Source organism: Indicator indicator, chromosome 28, assembly GCF_027791375.1.
Source record: "Indicator indicator isolate 239-I01 chromosome 28, UM_Iind_1.1, whole genome shotgun sequence".
NCBI classification, from domain to species: domain Eukaryota; kingdom Metazoa; phylum Chordata; class Aves; order Piciformes; family Indicatoridae; genus Indicator; species Indicator indicator.
In genome coordinates this window covers 1,578,444-1,600,826 of record NC_072037.1, presented here as the reverse complement: position 1 = coordinate 1,600,826, position 22,383 = coordinate 1,578,444, and the positions used below count along the sequence as shown (strand labels likewise).

Sequence of the window (22,383 nt, the reverse complement as noted above, 5' to 3'; positions counted from 1 at the left end):
TGTGTGTGGAGTTGGGATGGGATGTGTGTGGAGTGGGGATGGGATGTGTGTGGAGTTGGGGTGGGATGTGTGTGGCGTGGGGATGGGATGTGTGTGGAGTTGGGGTGGGATGTGTGTGGAGTTGGGATGGGATGTGTGTGGAGTTGGGATGGGATGTGTGTGGAGTTGGGGTGGGATGTGTGTGGAGTTGGGGTGGGATGTGTGTGGAGTTGGGATGGGATGTGTGTGGAGTGGGGATGGGATGTGTGTGGAGTTGGGATGGGATGTGTGTGGAGTTGGGTGGGTGTGTGTGGAGTGGGATGGGATGTGTGTGGAGTTGGGGTGGGATGTGTGTGGAGTTGGGATGGGATGTGTGTGGAGTGGGGTGGGATGTGTGTGGAGTTGGGTGGGATGTGTGTGGAGTGGGATGGGATGTGTGTGGAGTTGGGGTGGGATGTGTGTGGAGTTGGGATGGGATGTGTGTGGAGTTGGGGTGGGTGTGTGTGGAGTTGGGGTGGGATGTGTGTGGAGTTGGGGTGGGATGTGTGTGGAGTTGGGATGGGTGTGTGTGGAGTTGGGGTGGGATGTGTGTGGAGTTGGGGTGGGATGTGTGTGGAGTTGGGATGGGTGTGTGTGGGTTGGGGTGGGATGTGTGTGGAGTTGGGTGGGATGTGTGTGGAGTTGGGGTGGGATGTGTGTGGGTTGGGATGGGATGTGTGTGGGTTGGGGTGGGTGTGTGTGGAGTTGGGGTGGGATGTGTGTGGGTTGGGGTGGGATGTGTGTGGAGTTGGAGTGGGATGTGTGTGGAGCTGGGGTGGGATGTGTGTGGAGCTGGGGTGGGATGTGTGTGGAGTTGGGATGGGATGTGTGTGGAGTTGGGGTGGGATGTGTGTGGAGTTGGGGTGGGATGTGTGTGGAGTTGGGATGGGATGTGTGTGGAGTTGGGGTGGGATGTGTGTGGAGTTGGGATGGGATGTGTGTGGAGTTGGGGTGGGATGTGTGTGGAGTTGGGGTGGGATGTGTGTGGAGTTGGGGTGGGATGTGTGTGGAGTGGGGATGGGATGTGTGTGGAGCTGGGATGGGATGTGTGTGGAGTTGGGGTGGGATGTGTGTGGCGTGGGGATGGGATGTGTGTGGAGATGGGGTGGGATGTGTGTGGAGTTGGGATGGGATGTGTGTGGAGTTGGGGTGGGATGTGTGTGGAGCGGGGATGGGATGTGTGTGGAGCTGGGATGGGATGTGTGTGGAGTTGGGGTGGGATGTGTGTGGAGTTGGGGTGGGATGTGTGTGGAGTTGGGGTGGGATGTGTGTGGCGTGGGGATGGGATGTGTGTGGAGTGGGGATGGGATGTGTGTGGAGTGGGGATGGGATGTGTGTGGAGTTGGGGTGGGATGTGTGTGGAGTGGGGATGGGATGTGTGTGGAGTTGGGGTGGGATGTGTGTGGAGTGGGGATGGGATGTAAAGTAGGTTGCACTGAGGTGGGGTTTGGTCTCTTCTCTCTGTTCCAGCTGATGGAAGCAGAGGAAATGACCTGAAATTTTGCCAGTGGAGGTTTAGGTTGGACATTAGAAAATATTTTCTGTGCTGCGAGAGTGGTCAGGGATTGGCACAGGCTGCCCAGGGAGGTGGTGCCCAGGAGTCAGCATGCCTGGAAGTGTTCAAGAAACCTGTGGCCGTGGCACCTGGGGCCATGGTTTGATGGCCATGGTGGTGGTGGGCTGATGGTTGGACTCTCATCTCGGAGGGCTTTTCCAACCCAAGCAAGTCTATGATTCTATGACCTCTTCCAAACTGCCTGAAGCAGAGGCAGATGCTGTGCTGGCCTCCAGGCTTTGTCTGGAGGCACAGAGATGTGTTTGTGCTGCTGGCCTGATCCTTGGTCCAGCAAGTCCTTGGTCCAGCAAGTGAGCAGCTCTTGACTGAGCAGAAATGCCAAGAAATGTCTCATTTTCCATGGGGAGAATGAAGCCAGGGCTGTTATTTCATGAACCCCTGGGAACCTCTGGCAGCAGAGTGCTGAGTGTCTGTACAGCTCTGCCTCCAGCTCTTCACCCCAGGCCCTGTGTGCCCTCCTCCACTCCAGAGCAGGGTCCCAGCTGGCAGCAGGCAGCAGCTCCCTGGGAGCTCTCTTGTAATTCCATGTTTCCTTCTGCTTCCTCTGTTGATCCAGGAAATGGCTGCAAAGGGAAATCCCACACAGGCTCTGGCAGAAAATCCAGGCTGATGAAGACTGTGCAGTCGATGAAGAGCTATGGGAACTACCAGAACTGCACCATTGTGAAGCCACACATCCCACACTCCAGCTATGGCACCTATGTGACCCTGGCTCCCAAGGTGCTGGTGTTCCCAGTCTTTGTGCAGGTGAGCAGAGCAGTTCAGCAGATGTTCTCACTCCACACTTCCATAAATGGTTTTCTTAAAACTGAGCCCAGAGTCTGCTGACTGCAGCTGTTCAATACCTTTGTGTCTTCCATTTTGTCCTTCATGTGGCCATAAGCCCAGAAAGCCTCCTGTGATCCTGCATGTTTAGGGAATCCCAGCATGGAGGGGCTTGGAAGGGACCTCTGGAGATATCCAGTCCAAGCCCCTGCTCCTGCAGGGCACCCACAGCAGCTTGCCCAGGAGCACAATGCCCAGGGGGGGTTGGAAGCTCTCCACAGAAGGAGACTCCACAACCTCTCTGGGCAGCCTGCTCCAGGCCTCCAGCACCCTCACAACAAACAACTTTCTCCTCCTGTTCAGATGGATCCTCCTGGGCTCCAGTTTGTGCCCAGTGCCCCTTGGCCTGTCCCTGGGCACCACTGAGCAGAGTCTGGCCCCAGCCTCTTCCCCCCTGCCCCTTAGCTGTTGCTGAGCATTGCTCAGATCCCCTCTGGGGCTGCTCTTCTCCAGGCTCAACACCCCCAGGGCTCTCAGCCTTTGCTCCTCACAGAGCTGCTCCAGGCCCCTCAGCTTCTGCTGGACTCTCTCCAGTAGTTCCCTGTCTCTCTTGAGCTGGGGAGCCCAGAACTGGACACAGGACTCCAGCTGTGTCCTCACCAGGGCAGAGCAGAGGCACAGGAGAACCTCCCTTGCTCTGCTGGTCACACTCTTCTTAATACACCTCAGGAGACCATGTGCTTTCTTGGCCACCAGGGCACATTGCTGATTCCTGGTGAACTTCTTGTCCACCAGGACTCACTCAGGACCACCAGGCCTGTCCTATTCCTGAACAGAGAAAGTGCTGACTGGGGAGCTGAGTGTGGCATGAGCAAGGACAGTCCTTAAAGTCTCTGTGAGAGCAGCCCACAAACTCGTGCAGCAAACATTCTGGGCTGAGGGCTGCGAGAACCTGAGGTGCCACTGTTGTGGTTGTGTTTCCTGCTGTGAAGCAGCCATGGCCAAGCCCACACTGCTCAGCATGGTGAGAGCTGGAGACAGGCAGCTGCTGGGCTTTGCTTTTTCTAGCTGGCCCTGGGCTGGGTGCTGGGGGAGAGGCTTCTTGTCACTGTGTGGCTGGCCTGCAGGCTCTGCCCTCAGCACAGCCTGGGGTGGTTTCTCCTCACGAGTTACAGCTTGAAGACAAAGTGGGTTTGGTGGGTGGAAAGTTTTGGTGGCAGGGCACACTTGCAGTGGAAGGTCTGACTGGGGCTTTCTTCTTCTTCTTTTTTTGTTTTGGTTTGTTTCCTTTTTCCTTTCCCATGTAGCCCCTAGACCTCTGCAACCCAGCCCGGACTCTGCTGCTGTCAGAGGAGCTGCTTCTCCACGAGAGCAGGAGGAAGGCTCTCCAGGTAAGACTTTCCATGCTGAGCTTCCTAACCATGCTCCTCTGCAGCTGGATCTGGCAGACTGAGGAGGGAACTGTTTTATGGAGCAGTATTTCTGTGATATTTGGAATAACTTGAGTTACCATCAGATGAGCTAAACATCAAAACTCTGCTAGAAAGCAACTTTTTTTTTTCCTTGTCTTTCTTCATGCTCACACAGAAGGAACTGCACAGGGCAGACACAGGTCACAGCAGGCTCAGAGAGAGGGAGGCTCAGCATATTTTGTGCCAGGTTAGAGAGCTAGGCAGAGAAGTTGTTATGGGGTTTCAGAAACCTGAGACAGGTTGCATGTTTTGCACTGGGTCCCACTCCAGTCTGGGTCCAGGTATGGACTCCCCAGTTCAAGAAGGACAGGGACTTGCTGGAGAGGGTACAGCAAAGGGCTACAAAGATGCTGAGGGCATTGCAACATCTCTGATGAGGAGAGAATGAGAGAATTGGAGCTTTTTAGTCTGGGAATGAGCAGCCTGAGGGGGGAATCTCATCAATAGTAATCAATACTTCATGTCAGGAGGATGGGGCCAGGCTTTTGACAGTGGTGCCCCAGGACAAAGGGTAGTGAACAGAAACTTGACCACAGGAAGTTCCATCTAGACATGAGGAATAACTTTAATTTAAGGTTGATAGAGCTCTGGAACAGGCTGCCCAGGGTGGTTGTGGAGTCTCCTTCTCTGGCTGTGTTCCTGTGTGACCTGCCCTGGGTGACCCTGCTCTGGCAGGGGGTTGGACTGGATGATCTCCAGAGGTCCTCCAGCCCCCACCATGCTATGACTGTGATTCTTCTAGGTGGTTTGGAGCTGTTTGCTTTCAGGTCAGAGTCAGAGGTCTGTGGGAGCAGCCACATGTGCAATAATGATGACTGGCTCCTGGGTGGAGTGTCTGTGTGCATGGGAGTGTGCAGGTGTATGGGATGGAGAGTCTCAGGACAGGGATGTTTGGGGTTGTGCTGCTGTCCTCACATGGCCATGGCAGCCCTTTTGGAGACCCAGCTGCCCAGAGAGGTTGTGGAGTCTCCTTCTCTGGAGAGCTTCCAACCCCATCTGGCCATTGTGCTCCTGGGCAATCTGCTTTAGCAGGGGGGGACTGGATGATCTCCAGAGGTCCCTTCCAGCCCCACCATGCTGGGATTTGCTGTGGTTCTGTCATGTCTCAGGGAAAGGACTCTGCTTACGATGCCCTAAGGGTGAGTGTGAGGGTGGAAGAGGATTTCCCAGCTGGAGGTGCTATCAAGAAAAGGCAGGATGCTGTACACTGGCCAGGAATGTGAGACAGCCCTGGAGGATGGTGGTGCCTTGAGACTGTGGTGTCTGTGAAAGCCTGGCAGAGGGGCAGGGCAAGAGGCTGTGAGTGAGTGGAGTGAGAAGACAGCAGCAGTGAGTGGGAAGCAGCACATGGCAGTGGCTGTTTGGGGGGGCAGAAGTCCTCCTCCTGGTGTGAACCCAGGTGTGGTGCTGAGCTGGGAGCTGGCACTTGTAGGTAGCAGCACTGGGACATCAGTCATGGCCCTTGGGAAGGGCCTTCCTGTGCCTGCAGTGTGTCAGAGGGGCACAGCATGCCTGCAGAGCTTCAAGGAATCAATGCAGGTCCTTCTGGAAAGCCAGAAGCTCCTCTGCTCCAGCACAGCAAAGGTGTCTGCTTTGGTCCTGATGGGCTGGGAGATCCTGATGGGCTGATGGGCTGGGAGCTCAGGGAACCTAAACTTCTGAAGCCAGCAAGACTTTAAATGGCCTGGACACAATGGAGCTTCCCTTGGTGCAGCATGGCTCTGCTGGGTGTGAGCTCACTTGTCTCCAGCCTTCTCTGCTGCCCCAACAGGGGCTGTCCTGTTCCTGCTGGCTTCTTTCTTCCTTGCTTCAGGTGGTTTCCCATTTTCCCACTGCCCTTCCCACACAGCCTCTCAAACTGGACCACTGTTGTTTTCAGGACTGTTTCCTGGGTCTCGTTCTGCCTTGGCCAAGTGGCTCAGGAGAGGAGGGCCCAAGTGGAGGGGCTGGAACTAGAGGTCCTGTTCCATTTTCTTTCAAACACCCCCAGGATCTTTTCTCCCTGGCAGCTGCCATGTCAGGCACCACATCCTCATCCCTGAGCAAACTCTCTCCCATCTCCTGAAGGAGTCAACCTATCTCTCTGGAGGCTTGCCAGGACCTGTCCTTTCCCTGACCTTACCTCTGGAGCAATCCTTATTCAGGCCTTAATCACATCCTGTCTAGACTTTGTTGCAGCAGTTCCCACTTCTGTGGTCTTCTGAAATCCCTCCAGCTGCAGGGTGCCAGAGGAGCCCGCATGGTGCAGGTGGCTGTGCACAAGGTGTCAGGCATTGCCTTTGCTCTTGTTGCTCCATCTCTAATGGACCTGGAGGCAATTTGCCAAAGCTCTGAGATGCCTTCACCTTGTGGGCTGTGCTCATCCCCTTCTCAGCTCTCTTCTCTGCCATCCCATCAGGGTCTGCAGATCAGGATGGCCCTCCCTTGAGCTCTGGAATCCTGCAGCTCTGGGGGAGTCTGGAGGGCATGGCCTGGCATGCTTAGCTTTTGTGCTCTTTGCACAACAAGAGGTTTTGCTTTCTCACCCTGCTCTGCAGGTTCCTGCCACTCTGCTCTGGAATGGGGCTGTCAACTCCCTTTTCCAGTGTGTGACTGAGTTTGGCCAGTGCTGTGGGTTGACTAAGCCTTGCTCCTTGGCACAGATCTTGTTTTTAGCCTTTCATTTGAGTGAGAATGCCAGAAACCTGCACTGCCCTCCCTCCACCACACTGCCCTGTTCCAGGGCTTAGCCACTCTTTCAGTGAAGATTTTTTTCCTAATGTTCAACCTGAACCTCCCCTGCTGCAACTTGAGGTTGTTTCCTCTCATCCTGTCCCTTGTTCCTTGGGAGAAGAGGTCAACCCCCACCTGGCTCCAGCCTCCTCTCAGGGAGCTGTAGAGAGCAATGAGGTCTCCCTCAGCCTCCTCTTCTCCACATTGAACACCCCCAGCTGCCTCAGCTGCTCCTCCCCAGCCCTGTTCTCCAGACCCTTCCCCAGCTTTGTTGCCCTTCTCTGGACACTCTCCAAAGCAGCACATGCAAGGCAGGGACTCAGAGGCTTTAGTGTATCCTCACATGGGGACTTCATGCACCTGCCCCACCAGCAGAGCTTGGGCTGCTTCTTGTTTCAGGCTGGGGCTGACCTGACTGAGATGCCAACCTCTGGAGCCAGAGGAACTGAGTTACCTGCAGTCCTGTCCCTCTGCTGTCTGTGAGGGCTGAGTGAGCAGCTGCCAGTGCAAAGCTGTAGCCATCAAAGCTGCCCCTTTGAAGCCTGTGCTCAAGGGAGTGACAGGATGGTATCACCCTGTATGTGGGGAGCTGTGTCATTCTTGGTCTGGTGAGGCCAGCAGTGATGTCTGCTTTGGAAAGGGTACTGAGGACCTGGGTGGTCTCACAAGAGAGAAATCAAGGGCTGGAAAAATTGAGGAAGATAAGAAAGCTTCATCCATTAGCTTGGCTGAATGAATGTGGACACATGGGCTGTGCAGAGACAGAGCTCATCCTGGCATCACTGAGGGGCTGCAGCTAGGTGATCTGTAAGGTCCCTTCCAGCCCAAACCATTCTAAGAGTCTTTGAAGCACCTCTGCTATGGAGACAGGCTGGGAGAGTTGGGGTTGTTCAGAAAGAGGTGAGGGAGAGGGAGAGGAGGGGAGAGAAGGGAAGGGAAAGGGAGAAAGGGAGGGGAAGGGAGGGAAGGGGAGGAGAAAAGAAGAGAAAAAGGTAAGAGAGAAGAGGCGAGGCTCTGGGGAGACCTTCTAGTTTTTGAAGGGGGCTCCAGCACTCCTGGAGCATCCTGGCACTCCCAGCCCTTGTCCAAAGTTCCTCCCCAGCTCTCCTGGAGCCCCTTCAGGTCCTAGAAGGCTGCTCTGAGGTCTCCCTGGAGCCTTCTCTTCTCCAGGCTGAACAGCCCCAACTCTCCCAGCCTGTCCCTGTCACCAGAGCAGTCCTTTCATCAGTCAGCTGGTTTGTGTCTGATTTTGGGGTAGGAATTGTGGGAAGTACAGGAAGATTCTCTGGCTCTCCAGGGAGCAGCTCTGGTGCGTTCCATCCCTTGCCTGGGTGAATCCTGGAGCTCTGTTGCTTTTAGTTTTGCTCCTTTGCTTTTACAAGCCTTCTCTTTTTCCAGGGTAGGTACCAGGCCTGTTTGCAAAGGGCTGGGGGAGGCATGTCCCAGCTTGTGGGTGGTATGATGCCAACCCTAGGCACAGATCCAGGATTTTCTCTCTCCAGCCCTCCCCTCCTAGACTTGCTGGCTGCTGCCTTAGCATCCATGATGTTGAGTTTCCCATGCTCAGACCTGCAGGGCATGGCCCCACAGAGCTGGTCCATCTCTGTGAGCAGGGCCTGCTGGAGCCCTGGGCTGCTGAGATGCTCCTGGCACACTGTGTGTGGGTGGAAGGGACACCCTCCCCTTCTTCCCCCAGCACCTTGGAGGAGCAGAAGCAGATCTGTAAAGTGTTCTGTGCAGAGCTGCTCTGAAATTGTCTTCCTGGAAGCAGCTTCTGACAGAGAAGCTCTTAGGTGAGCCACACTGGCTGAGCTCTTCTCCCTGCAGCCTGCATTCAGTCAGTGCCATCTTGCCAGAAAAGCACAGGGCTACCTTAAAAATACTTCTCCTGTGCTTCTTCTTCCATGATTCCCTGCTTCAATCTGCTTGATTTTAAAGGGATGTATCTCTTTTTGCCCTGCTGATCCTTCTAATCTTTTTTATTCCCCTACCCTTTAAATTCCTGTGTGTGTGTCAGGTCTTCATCTTCTTTCCTTCGTTTGCAGCCTGGCCACATGCTGATCATAGAATGGTCTGGGTTGGAAGGGACCTCTCCCTCTAGTCCAACCCCCTGCAGTCAGCAGGAACATGCTCAACTAGATCAGGTTGCCCAGAGCCCTGTTGAGCCTCACCTTGAATATCTCCCATGCCTTTGTCTCCTTCACTTTGCTGAGTTGCTGAACTCAAAATCAGAGAATCACAGAATTGTTCCAATTGGAAAAGCCCTTGAAGATCTCTGAATCCAACCATTCTCTAGCTCTGCCAAGACTGGTGCTAAACCATGGCCCTCAGCACCACACCTCTGCCTCTTTTAAACACCTCCAGGGATGGGGATTCAACCACCTCCCTGGGCAGCCTCTACCAGAGTTTGGGAACCCTTTCAGTGAAGAAGTTTCTTCTCATGTCTAATCTAACCCTCCCCTGGGCTGTTTCCTCTTGTCCTGTTGCTTGCTCCTTAGGAGATGAGACCAACCCCCACCTAGCTCCAACCTCCTTTCAGGGAGCTGTAGGGAGCCAGAAGGTCTTTCTTCAGCCTCCTTTTCTCCTGAACCCCAGGTCACTCAGGTGCTCCTCCCCAGCCCTGTTCTCCAGACCCTTCACCAGATTTGCTGTCCTTCTCTGGACCTGCTCCAGCTCCTCAATGTCCTTCTTGGAGTCAGGGCCCCAAATCTGACCCCAGCACTCAAGGTGTAGCTTCACCAGTGCTGAGCACAGTAGCCAAATCTCTCAACATCTCTTTGAGGCTGACAGACCTGGGCTGGCATCAGACACATTCCAGCAAAGTCACCTTTTGGAAGGAGATGAGCACAGCAGAAATGTTCCAGTGCAGTATGTCTTTCATTATTCCTTACATTAATTAGATCAGAAGTAATGAAGAGAGTGAATGTGTGCACTGGGTAGTGGTGGGCTGAGAGCAGAGGAAGGGATTTTGCAGCCCCTGCAGAGCAAAGCAGACACTACCTGGCTTCACTGTCAGCTAAAGCTCTGCCAGCAGCTTCCTGCTTGTTAAGGATCCTAAAGAACTGAGTTTGCACAGCCAGAAGGAATCCTGTGGCAAGAGCTGCCACTGCCCTGACCTGAGCCTCACCATCGTGAGGGTGCTAAGCTGTTTCCAGTTTGTCTGCCTCCTGCTGTGTGTCCCTCAGCCCCTGGCCATGGACAGAAACGCTTCCAGCACCATGGCCCTGGCAACAGTGACTCAGCCCACAGCAAAGTCACCTTCCAAAGGCTGCCTGGCTGCTGGCAGTGGTGCCAGCACCCTCCTTGGGTGCTGGCTTGTTTGCTGGGTTTGGGAAAGGGCTGCTAAAGGGCTACCAAACCATCACTGCTGTCGTTCAGTGTTAGGAAGCAACTTTCCCTTTGCTCTGGGAGCTTTTGGGGAGCCTCCCAAGGAGCAGAGAGAAGCAACCATGCCAAGGAGCAATTAGATGCAGCCATGCCAAGGAGCAATTAGATTGTGCTGGTTTGAGGCCAGACAGATCCTCTCTTACCCTGAGAGGGACAAAAGAATGACACTCACACAAACAAATTAGAGAGTGATGGAAAGTTTAAATGGAAAAGCAATTGGTGAAACTACAAAAACTACAAAGCATAGTGACAAGAACAACCCAAAGTGTACAGAGTCCCTTACACAACATCCAAAAGCTTCCCAACTCTTCCCTTCTCCCTACCTGAGGGTCTACTGAAACCCCCAGGGCTCTTTCTTCCCCCCTCCCACTGCTAGGTTAGTCTCAGGCTGGCCAGGTCTGAGACTGCCCCCCCCTCTCCTTTCTCCTCCTGGCATTAGGCCTAGACAGACCTAAGAGGCCTTGAGATACTCCCCCACTGTTACCTGATAAAAGAGCATCTCCCATGGGAGCAGAGAGGGAAGAAAGAGGCAGAGAATGACTTTGCAGATGGATTGATAGGGGCAGGATTTCTGGGTAGAAATACACTGATTCCAGTGTCCACCTGATTGGGTTGGACACTCAGGACACCAGAGGTGTAGCTTATGTGGCAGTGACAGGAGGCACCCAGCCTGAAGTGCCACATCCCACCCCTTATTTCATACCCATAACTCCTGCACCCAAAACATATCATCAGATGAGAGACAGTTCTTAGATGACATGTCTGGCAAAGTCCAGGTCCTCATCTGGGCGTCCTTCCGAAGAGTCTCTCCCTCGGGCTCAGGTCACAGTTCCAGTTCATTCCAGCTCTTCTCCCTCATCCTATGGAACCTCCCAGCGACGCAGAGTTCATTCTTCTGCACGGTGAACTCTTCATGGATCCGATGGACATCCTGGCCACCTGGAAACAACCTCATAACTTCTCAATCAAACATTTCTCCATCCACTCAAGCGGCATGTTTCCACCCCTCGGGGCAATCGAGTCTGAGCAATCAGGCTCCTCGACTCGACTCCTTCCACCCCTTGCAGGCAACAGCACGCTGAGACTTTCCAAAGCTGCACGGACCTTTCCCAAGCCCAGTGCTGACCGCTTCCAGCCGCGGCCCGAGGCTAATACAGATGCACACCAGGCACAGGCACACCGCTCCCCCTGAGCGTACGCATGCCGAGGCATGGAGGCATCCGGCTACACAGCCCTCCCCCGGAGAGGGAGTGGCTGCACCGCAACCCACCGAGAAGAGAGGCGGAGCCAGGTGCTAGGCGCCATTTTCGGAACGCGTCTGAAAATCAGGGGAGAGATAGCAGCGAGAGCCGCCGTCACCTCTGCAGCCGCGGTACAGATCCAAACCGCCGCCACCCCTCGGGCCACACCAGCGGCTTTTCCAGCCAAAGCTACGCTCGCTCCCTGGGCCCTCGGAAGCAGCTTTTGAACTGGAGCCACCGCTCGCCTTCTTGATTACGGGAGCCACCGCTCACCTCCCGCTGCGGCTAGCCCCCACTGCCGCGGGACAAGCCGACCCTGGTCTGCTTCCGACTGTCCCTCCCCCTTCCTCGGCTCCACGCCGCTCTGCTCGCCGCTGGCGCCGCGGGGAACAAAAGGGAAAGGGACAGGCACCGCATTCTTAAGCTTTCCCCAGCGCCTGTAGCTACAGAATCGCCGCTGCCACCTCAGAACAGCAGGAGGGATTCCACGCCACAGCTATGCACCAGGGTGCCCCCTCGGAACCCATAAAACGCCCACACGGTCTTCCCGGCCCAGAACCTTGAGCCCAGCCACCCATACCAACAACGCCTAGACATCCAGTTTAACTTTTCCATCTCTGCATTTCTCCAATCCAATTTGCAGAGTTCCCCACAGCAACCATCCTCTGCTACCAATAATCTGTGCTGGTTTGAGGCCAGCCAGAACATCTCTTGCCCTGAGAGGGACAAAAGAATGAGACTCACACAAATGGATTGGAGAGTGATGGAAAGTTTAAATGGAAAAGTGATTGGTGGGACTACAAAAGCTACAAAGCATAGTGCCAAGAGCATCCCAAAGCATACAGAGCCCCTTACATAACACCCAAAGGCTTCCCAACTCTTCCCTTCTCCCTACCTGAGGGTCTACTGAAACCCCCAGGGCTCTTTCTTCCCCCCACTGCTAGGCAAGTCTCAGGCTGGCCAGGTCTGAGACCTCCCCCAGCCCTTCTCCTCCTGGCATTAGGCCTAGACAGGGCTAAGAGGCCTGGAGATATTCCCCCACTGTTACCTGATAAAAGAGCATCTCCCACGGGAGCAGAGAGGGAAGAAAGAGGCAGAGAATGACTTTGCAGATGGATTGATAGGGGCAGGATTTCTGGGTAGAAATACACTGATTCCAGTGTCCACCTGATTGGGTTGGACACTCAGGACACCAGAGGTGTAGCTTATGTGGCAGTGACAGGAGGCACCCAGCCTGAACTGCCACATAGATGCAGCCACGCCAAGGAGCAGAGAGAAGCAGCCACGCCAAGGAGCAGAGAGAAGCAGCCTGTGGGTCCTGTGCTGAGGGCAGTGAGTGGTTTGGCAGTGTGCAGAAGGTCCAGCATCCGCTATGCCCACTGGCATGTTCCAGCTGCTTCCTGGCATCTTCTAGGTTTTGCTGCATGCTCCCAACTTCTGCTGGAGAGCAGGACATGCTCAGGCTTCAACCATTTGCATAGGATTGCACAAAGTTAATCACCTCCAGAAGGCTTCTGGGTCAAGGATCATAGAATCATGAAATCCCCTGGATTGGAAGGGACCTCCAAAGCTCACCCAGTCCAACTGCCCTGCAGGCAGCAGGGACATCCTCCACTACATCAGGTTGTGCAGAGCCCTGTCCAGCCTCATCTTGAATATCTCCAACCACCTCCCTGGACAACCAGTTGCAGTGTTCCAGCAGCCTCATGGTGCAGAACTTGTTCCTCAAATCCAATCAAAATCTGCTCTTCTTTCATTTCAAACCATCGTCCCTCAGCCTGTCCCTGCAGGCCTGTGGAAGGAGTCCCTCTGCAGGTATTGGAAGGCTGCTCTAAAGTCTCCCTGGAGCATTCTCCCCTCCAGGCTGAACACCCTCAGTTCCCTCAGCGTGTCCTCAGAGCAGAGCTGCTCCAGCACACTGCAGTTCTTTAGAGATCACCCCAGCCTGTACTGTTTGGACTAAGGACCTCAGGCAAGAGCCAGAAGCACAACCAAACCTTCCTTAGGACAAGTGAGCTCCTGCTCCAGAGCAGCTCCCAGCTCCTAGGACACCTGACTGACTGATCAGTGAGTGAGCTGGGCAGACACTTGGCCCAGTGTTTGCCTGCCACCTGTCAGCGTGGTGTAAAGGTGCCAGCTTGGTTCCCTATAGCTGCCCTGATGGTGTAATGGTGCCAGCTTGGTTCCCTATAGCTGCCCTGATGGTGTAACGGTGCCAGCTTGGTTCCCTATAGCTGCCCTGATGGTGTAACGGTGCCAGCTTGGTTCCCTATAGCTGCCCTGATGGTGTAACGGTGCCAGCTTGGTTCCCTGTAGCTGCCCTGATGGTGTAACGGTGCCAGCTTGGTTCCCTATAGCTGCCCTGATGGTGTAACGGTGCCAGCTTGGTTCCCTATAGCTGCCCTGATGGTGTAACGGTGCCAGCTTGGTTCCCTATAGCTGCCCTGATGGTGTAACGGTGCCAGCTTGGTTCCCTGTAGCTGCCCTGATGGTGTAACGGTGCCAGCTTGGTTCCCTGTAGCTGCCCTGATGGTGTAACGGTGCCAGCTTGGTTCCCTATAGCTGCCCTGATGGTGTAACGGTGCCAGCTTGGTTCCCTGTAGCTGCCCTGATGGTGTAACGGTGCCAGCTTGGTTCCCTATAGCTGCCCTGATGGTGTAACGGTGCCAGCTTGGTTCCCTGTAGCTGCCCTGATGGTGTAACGGTGCCAGCTTGGTTCCCTATAGCTGCCCTGATGGTGTAACGGTGCCAGCTTGGTTCCCTGTAGCTGCCCTGATGGTGTAACGGTGCCAGCTTGGTTCCCTATAGCTGCCCTGATGGTGTAACGGTGCCAGCTTGGTTCCCTGTAGCTGCCCTGATGGTGTAACGGTGCCAGCTTGGTTCCCTGTAGCTGCCCTGATGGTGTAACGGTGCCAGCTTGGTTCCCTGTAGCTGCCCTGATGGTGTAACGGTGCCAGCTTGGTTCCCTGTAGCTGCCCTGATGGTGTAACGGTGCCAGCTTGGTTCCCTATAGCTGCCCTGATGGTGTAACGGTGCCAGCTTGGTTCCCTGTAGCTGCCCTGATGGTGTAACGGTGCCAGCTTGGTTCCCTGTAGCTGCCCTGATGGTGTAACGGTGCCAGCTTGGTTCCCTGTAGCTGCCCTGATGGTGTAACGGTGCCAGCTTGGTTCCCTGTAGCTGCCCTGATGGTGTAACGGTGCCAGCTTGGTTCCCTGTAGCTGCCCTGATGGTGTAACGGTGCCAGCTTGGTTCCCTATAGCTGCCCTGATGGTGTAACGGTGCCAGCTTGGTTCCCTGTAGCTGCCCTGATGGTGTAACTGTGCCAGCTTGGTTCCCTGTAGCTGCCCTGATGGTGTAACGGTGCCAGCTTGGTTCCCTGTAGCTGCCCTGCTGTGCTCTCCTGCTGTCACAACGCAGCTGTCACTGTGGCACCAGGGGTGCCCAGGGCACAGGCTGGGCAGAGGGAGAAGCCTCTCTGTGTGCTGTGGGAGCTGAGGTTGCTGTGGGGCTGTGCTGGGTTTAGTTGCAACCTGCTCCCTCCTCCTGCTCCTCTGATTTGTAACTCCTGCAAATGGGCAGTGGCAGGAGGGAGCAGGGGGTGTGCCTGGCACTCAGCTGCCAGGCAAGTTTCTCCCTCTGTCCCTCTCCTCCCCAGGCTCCACACCCCTCGGGTGGTGGCTGCCAAGCAGGGGGAGCTTCCTCCCAGGCTTGCTGGGAGCACCCTGAGGGCTGCAACAGCAATTAGCCCCCTTGAGAACTGCTGCTTGTGCTGCCTGGCATGGCTGGTGTGTCTGCAGAGGGCAGGGGACCTTTCCAGGACCTCTCAGTGCCAGGGGGTGAATTGCTAACAGCTTATTTACTGCTCTTGTGCTTCCAGGTGACCCTTTTTGTCTACTCTGACCTGCTGCTCTTCACCAAAGAGGATGAGCCTGGGCGCTGCAACGTGCTGAGGAACCCTCTCTACCTGCAGAGTCTCCAGCTCCAGGAGGGTGAGTGGCTGCAGCAGCAGCTGGACACGTGGGGGGCATTCTCTGGGCTGCCAGCTGTAAGGGTTGCTGGCCAGCAGCAGGGTAGCATCCCCTGTCCCGTTGCTGCCAGTGTACAACAGCACTATCCAACTGGTGCTGCCAGACCACCCTCTCATGGGGGCAGGGCCAGCATCACCCTTCCCATCCCTGCATTGGTCCCACTCCTGGGAGCTCCACCTGATGAGCACCCACACTGAAGAGCACCCAGGCAGCACCATTTCCAGGGCTTTGTGGGGCAGTCCCTAGGGGATTTGGGGCTGGCATTCCCCAGGGTCTCACTGGGCTGGGCTGTTCCTCCTGGGGGAGTTGCAGCAGGGACTTGCCCAGGCTCAGAAAGGGAAGTGGAGACTTAAGGTTTCAGCCATGGAGCCTCCAGAGACTGCAGAGGTTGTCTGCAGGGGAGTCTGGCTGGGTCCTGCTGACCTTTACTTTGCTGCTTCTCTCTTCAGCCACCCACAGTTTCCTCCACACCAGATCCCATCCCTCCCCCACACACACCCCACAGCCAGCTAAGAGCAGAGCCTGCCCTTGGTGAGACAAAGTCCTCACTCTCTGCCCCTTGGCTGGGCTTTCATACCCAGCTGAGGGCTGAGGGAGGGCTTCTAGGGCAGGGGGGTGGCTTGCAATCAGTTGTCTCAAGTTGAAGTGCTCAAGGGTGAAGTTGAAGTGCTCTATCAATGCTGACCTTTAGCTGCTCCTGGTCACAGGAAGAGCAAACAAATTGCTCTACCACATCCTATTAGCTATGGCAGAGGCACTTCTTGGCTCCAGGCCCACCCTGTTCCTTCCTTGGTGCAGTCACTTTTGGGGTATGAGCTTCTTTTGGGTACCATCACCCACCCGGGGCAGTGTGGGGCTGGTGCCTCAGCTCCTCCTGGAGCCCAGGCAGTGGCTGTCACTGGGCTGGGACACCACGTGAGAGAATGAGGTCAGACACAAGGGAAAACCTCCCTCTGGTGAGGTTGGTCAAACACCAGGGAGGTGCCAGGTGCCCCATTGCTGGAAACAACAGGTCAGGCTGTCTGGAGCTCCGAGCATCCTGCTCTAGTTGCAGATGTCCCTGCTGGCTGCAGGGGCACTGGACTGGATGACCTATAAAAGGTCCCTCCCAACCCAAACCAAACCATGATTCTATGACAGGCTGTGGGATCTCCATCCCTGGAGATGTTCAAGACTCATCTGGACATGGCCCTGAACACCCTGAGCTGGGTCCTTTGGACAGGGAGTTCGACTGGAGACCACCAGAGGGTCCCCTCCCAACCCCAATTACTCTGTATCTGTATGAGCTGAGCAGAAGGGATTAATCCAGATCTGGCCTGCTTCTCCAAGGGGATCATTTTCTGGATGGATTTTGCCACCTCCTGTGCCTTCCCTCAGGCAAGCTGTGAGCTCTGCAGATGAGCTGCATCTCTCCACGTGCCCCACGTTGTTGTCAGCCTCAGTGCTGGGCATCTGCAGTGCTGTGGGGGACACCAGAGGCTGCTGCTCAGTGGTTGTGCCCCAATTCCAACAATGCTTCTGCTCCCAGTTCGATTCACCAACCTATTTGGTGGGGACAGAACCACAGTGAGGCAGTTGGAGCCACTTAGCAAAGTCATTGAAGCTTCCCTGGGCTTTGTTTGGTTTGTTTCTCAGCTCTGCTTATTTCTAAGAAGCAGACAAAAGAAATTGTTCCTCCTTGAAGGGTCTGTGGCCGCTCCTGGAGCGCTGCTGTGCGTGCCCTGCCCGGCTGTTGTCAGAGGCCTTTGAATTGAAGTGTTGGAGCAGGTCCAGAGGAGGCCACAGAGATGATCAGAGGGCTGCAGAACCTCCCCTGTGGGCACAGGCTGAGAGAGCTGGAGCTGTTCAGCCTGCAGAAGAGAAGGCTCCATGCAGAACTTAGAGCAGCCTTGGGGTACCTGAAGGGGCTGCAGGAGAGCTGGGGAGGGACTTGTGACAAGGGCTGGGAGTGCAAGGACATGGGACAGTGGCTCTGAGCTGGGAGAAGGGAGATTGAGGATTTCTTCCTGGAGGTGAGGAAGAAATTGTTGAGAGTGAGGCTGGGGAGACACTGGCACAGGTTGCCCAGGGAGGCTGTGGATGTTCCCTCCCTGGAGGTGTTGAAGGCCAGGCTGGATGAGGCCTTGAGCAAGCTGGCCTGGTGGGAGGTGTCCCTGCCCATGGCAGGGGGTTGGCACTGGATGATCTTCAAGGTCCTTTCCAACCCAACCCATTCTAGGATCCTCTGACTCTATGGACCCATGCCCCACTCTTGTTCATGTCCTCAAAGAAATCAGCTTCCCAGTGCTGTCCCAGCTCTGAGCACAAAGCTTTGTTTGCAGCTTGGCACAGGAATGCTGCTCCTAACCTCAGCAGAGCTGCAAGATTTCGTGAGAGGTTTTTCTGCCCCTTATTTCCTTGTTGCTGTAATAACTTGGCTGGGTGACTAACTTGGCTGGAGCACATCTGGAACAGCTCAAGCAGCCTCTCTGAAGGGGCTGGGGGATGTTCGTGTCTGCGGTGCTGAGCGCCGGGAACCCTGCAGGATTGGTTTGCAGGCTGCTCAGCCTCCTGCCTTGGCTAGGGCTGCTTCAGGGGTGGGTGGAAGGAGCTGAGAAGATGTCCCTCTCCTTTGGCAGGGCATTCCTGCTGGTCTCCTCGAGAGGTGAGTGGCACATGAATAGGAACAGGCCTATTGCGGAGCCCAACAATTGAGACATCTCCGGTACACTGCAGACCATTGTGATGTTTCCTGTTGCTGCTGCTGGTCGAACTGGGAGAGAGCAAATCAGTCAGATCTGCTTTACAATGCTCTGCCTTCCTGCTTTAGAAGCTGAGTATGGCTGATGAGCACCACAGCAGCCAAGGTTTGCAGTGTGACAGGGCTGGCTTCCTCACGAGATACTGTGGGAATTTCCACGCTAAGGTCACCGCCTCGCTGGGATCCTGCCCCGCCCCGGGTGGCTCTGCTTGGCTTTGGGACAGAGAGGAGCACTTCTGGTTTGCAGCCAAAATGACAACCCAGCCCCTCACTGTCAGCCCCAACCCCAGCTGGGATCCTGCCAACAAGGACTTTGTGTGCTGCTTGGCTGGCCCTGACATCCCAACCTGCAAGCAGCTCCAGGATAGCTGGAGGCCAAGAGCTTCTCCCTGCTGCCCCAGGGGTGCTTATGCCCTGTGTCCAGGTTTCAGCTGGAAGGGAGCACCAATCAAGACAAGCACAACACCCTGTCACACCTTCAACTGCACCAGAGGAGGTTTATGCTGGGTATTAGGAAACAATCTTCACCAAAAGGGTCCATCAAGCACTGGGACTAGCAGCCCAGAGTGGTGGTGGAGTCACTGCCCTGGAGGTGTTGAAAAGACATTTGGATGAGGAGCTCAGGGAGTTGGTCTAACAGTTGTGTGCAGGGAGATGTTAGGTTATGGTTGGACTTGATAATCCCTGGAGATATTCAAGGTGAGCCTCAGCAAGGCTCTGAGCAACCTGATCTAGTGGAGGATGTCCCTGCTGACTGCAGGGGGGGGTGGACTGGATGAGCTTTGGAGGTCCCTTCCAACCCAGACCATTCTGTGATTCTATGATCTTAGAGTCTTTTCCAACCAGGCAGTTGTATGAGATCTGTGTCCCCTCGTGGCAGCCAGGTCTGGCTGGACACAGCAGCTTTGCTCTCTCCCCACACAGGGCCCCTCACCACCCTGCCGTCAGCTTCTCCTGGGGTGCTGGACACAATCCTGTCCTTGCTGAGCAGATGCGGGGGGCTGAAGAGCAGGGAGCCTGCCCTGCCATTGCTGCAGTCTCCTGGAGGCTGTGGAAAGGAGCAGAACCAGCTTCCCTCTTTTCCCATCCTTTAGACCACCCGGACCCTGGAAGCAGTGGCTGTTCTCCAGGTGTCCCTGGGGACATTCAAGGTTAAACCTGATGGGGCCTGAGCAGCACCTCCCCCCAGCCTGGCCTTCAACACCTCCAGGGAGGGGACATCCACAGCCTCCATGGGCAACCCGTTCCAGTGTCTCCCCACCCTTACTCTCAACAATTTCTTCCTCATCTCCAGTCTCAATCTGCCCTCCTCAAGCTCAAAGCCATTGTCCCTCATCCTGTCACTCCCAGCCCTTGTCAAAAGTCCCTCTCCAGCTCTCCTGGAGCCCCTTCAGGTACTGGAAGGCTGCTCTAAGGTCTCCCAGGAGCCCAGCATCAGCACAGCTCCAGCTGTTGAAATGAAGCAGAGCTCCTGGTGCTGCTGCTGCCCTGAGCAGCTCTGTGGCTGTGCCCAGGCTGCAGATCTGATCTCATGGCACAGATAATGGCATTAGAAGGCCTCTGAAAGCTGCAGCCCAGGGCAAAGCTGGTGCAGGGCATGCTGCTGTGAAGCAGGGAGCCAGCTGCAGCTGGTGGAGTATCCTGGTTCAGAGTTGAGGTGACCTTGTCTTGTGGCAGCCTCCTGTTGTCCTGCAAGGCTGATGCTTGCCAGGAGATGACTTCCCTTGGAGCTGGGCACACTCATGCCTCATCAGATCAAAGATCAGGACAAATCTCCAGGAATGCCTTTTTGCTGGGGACAGGGAGGGCTAGGCCTGCAGGAATCAGGCTGGTGGAGCAGCTGAAGTGTGAGACGTCCCCTGGGCAGCTGGCAGCAAGGGGGGAGCTGAGCTGGGCTGCTCTGTGCTAGGTTTGGATCACAATGTTGGTCATTGCAGTGCCTTCAGCACCAACTCCTGGAACTGGAAGTCCCTTGGCCAGGTCTCCTGAGCAGCACCACCTTGGTGGGAGCTTGGGAACTCTGACCTCAGCTTGATGGAGCAGGATGAGCTTTCCCCCATGCCAGCTGCTTCCCATTGCCCTGGGATTCAGCTCCGTATGCTTGGAGAGGCACCAACCCCAGCCACTGGCACTGATGGAGCAAATGGGAATGAGCAAGGCTGTAGGAACAGGAGCTGCTCTGGTTAGCCCTCCTGGGAGCAGTGTCCATAGAGGTCAGATGAGAGAGACCCAAATGTGGTGCCCACGATGGCTGAGGGGGCACTGCAGAACCTCCACAGCCCCAGGGAAGGTTTGGGTTGCTTGAGCCATGGCAGGTTGGAGAGAGTCACACACAGAGAATCAACCAGGTTAGAAGAGACCTCCAAGATCATCAAGTCCAACAGATCACCCAACCCTAACTAATCAACCAGACCATGGCACTAAATGCCTCATCCAGGCTCTTCTTAAACACCTCCAGGGGCCCCAACCCCACCCCTCCCTGGCAGCCCATTCCCATGGCCAATCTCTCTGGCTGGGAAGAGCTTCTTTCTACGATCAGCCTAAACTTCCCTTGCACAGCTTTGAGACTGTGTCCTCTCGTTCCTGCACATGGCCTCTGAATGGGGCAAACCTTTCTCCAGCAGGAGAAACCCAAGGGAGAATCCATGGCAGAGTCCATGCCAGAGGGCGCGGAGCGCAGCGCCTGGCCCTGCAGATGCAGCATACATCACCCTGGGTCACAGCCTGGCACTGCAGGGTGACAACAATGAACACTGATCCAGGCTGTCACTTGGCCAGGCCCTCTGCCAGGGGCTCTTCTTGCAGGAATGCAGTTTGTAGCTTCATTTTGATCCTGGATTTTCTCCTCTCTCTAGGTTCAGAGGATCGGAAGTTCTGCATCCTGTACCTGGCAGAGGTGAGTGCTGCTGGTTGCCAAGTGAACTGCCATGTGGGAGCAAGGTGCCAACAGCTCTGCTCCTTCCTGCTGGGGTAGGGAGGGCTGGTGGGGCTGGTTGACCTCCTTTCGTAATTTGTTTGGCAGAGGTCTGGAGAGGAAACGTCCTGGCTGTGGTCAGAGTGTGTTAGGAAGAAACTGCTAAAGGGAGTCTGTGGGCAGGGAATCTGGGCAGAACAAGACAGCTCTGCTCTTCCCCTTCTCCTCTTCCTCTTCTTCTCTTCCTCTTTTCCTGCCCCTCTACTCTGCCCTGGTGAGACCACACTTGGAATGCTGTGTCCAATTTTGGGCTTTCCAATTCAGGAGGGACAGAGATCTGCTGGAGAGTCCAACAGAGAGCAATGAAGATGATGAAGGGTCTGGAACATCTCTGCTGTGAGGAAAGGCTGAGAGCCCTGGGGCTGGTTAGTCTGGAGAGGAGAAGGCTGAGAGGGGATCTGATCAATGTCTGTAAATATCTGAGGGGTGGGGGACAAGAAGAAGGTGCCAGGCTCTTTTTGGTGGTGCCCAGAGATAGGGCAAGGAACAACAAGGATAAGCTGGAACCCAGGACGTTCCACCTCAGCATGAGCAGAAATTTCTTTGGTTTGAGGGTGCTGGAGCCCTGGAGCAGGTTGCCCAGAGAGGAGCAACCTCTTGGAGTCTGTGCAGGCTTCCAAGACCCACTGAGATGTGTTCCTGTGTCCTGCCCTGGGTGATCCTGCTCTGGCAGCAGGGTAGGACTCAATGACCTCTGGAGGTCCTTTCCATCCCCTAAATTTCTGTAATTCTGTGATTCCCCTGGGTGTATCTTCCTCCCAGCACCTCAGTCCTGCTTTATCCTGGGATTCTTTCTCTCAGGGACAGATTTCCTTACCAACTCTTTTGTTGTTACTTTTAAGGCATAGAATCATAAAATGCATCAGGTTAAAAGGGACCCCTGAAGGTCATCTTATCCCAGCCCCTCTTGCAGTGAGCAGGGGGGTTAGAGCCCCAGAGCTGGGGCTGTTCAGCCTGGAGAAGAGAAGGCTCCAGGGAGACCTCAGAGCAGCCTTCCAGTACCTGAAGGGGCTCCAGGAGAGCTGGGGAGGGACTTTGGACAAGGGCTGGGAGTGCCAGGATGAGTGACAATGGCTTTGAGCTGGGAGAGGGGAGATTGAGAGTGGAGATGAGGAAGAAATTGTTGAGAGTGAGGCTGGGGAGACACTGGCACAGGTTGCCCAGGGAGGCTGTGGCTGTCCCCTCCCTGGAGATGTTGAAGGCCAGGCTGGATGAGGCCTTGAGCACCCTGGGCTGGTGGGAGGTGTCCCTGCCCATGGCAGGGGTTGGAGCTGGATGATCTATAAGATTCCTTCCAACCCAACCCATTCTATGGTTTATGAACCATTAACTAGAGGAGGCTGCCGAGGGCTCCATCAAGTTTCACCTTGAATGCCATCCTCCTTTTCTTGTCTGCAAGCTCCCACAAATAAAATCAGGAAGCTCAGGCTCCAAGACATCTAATCAGAGCTGTAAGGCCACGTGTGGCTG

At 55.3% G+C, this 22,383-nt stretch overlaps 1 protein-coding gene across 3 annotated transcripts in view; it reads left to right on the top strand.

Moving 5' to 3' along the window:
* The window catches only part of RGS3 (regulator of G protein signaling 3), a 107,984-nt gene that overhangs the window by 31,530 nt on the left and 54,071 nt on the right, over positions 1-22,383 (top strand). For 2 of the 3 annotated variants that reach the window (XM_054393580.1, XM_054393581.1), the window contains 4 exons: positions 2,151-2,341; positions 3,667-3,750; positions 15,049-15,160; positions 20,795-20,835. In XM_054393580.1, coding sequence (XP_054249555.1) covers positions 2,151-2,341; positions 3,667-3,750; positions 15,049-15,160; positions 20,795-20,835 — 428 coding nt within the window. Of the gene's footprint in view, positions 1-2,150; positions 2,342-3,666; positions 3,751-15,048; positions 15,161-16,084; positions 16,088-20,794; positions 20,836-22,383 lie in introns of all 3 variants that reach the window. The other variant, XM_054393582.1, reaches the window with a different exon arrangement.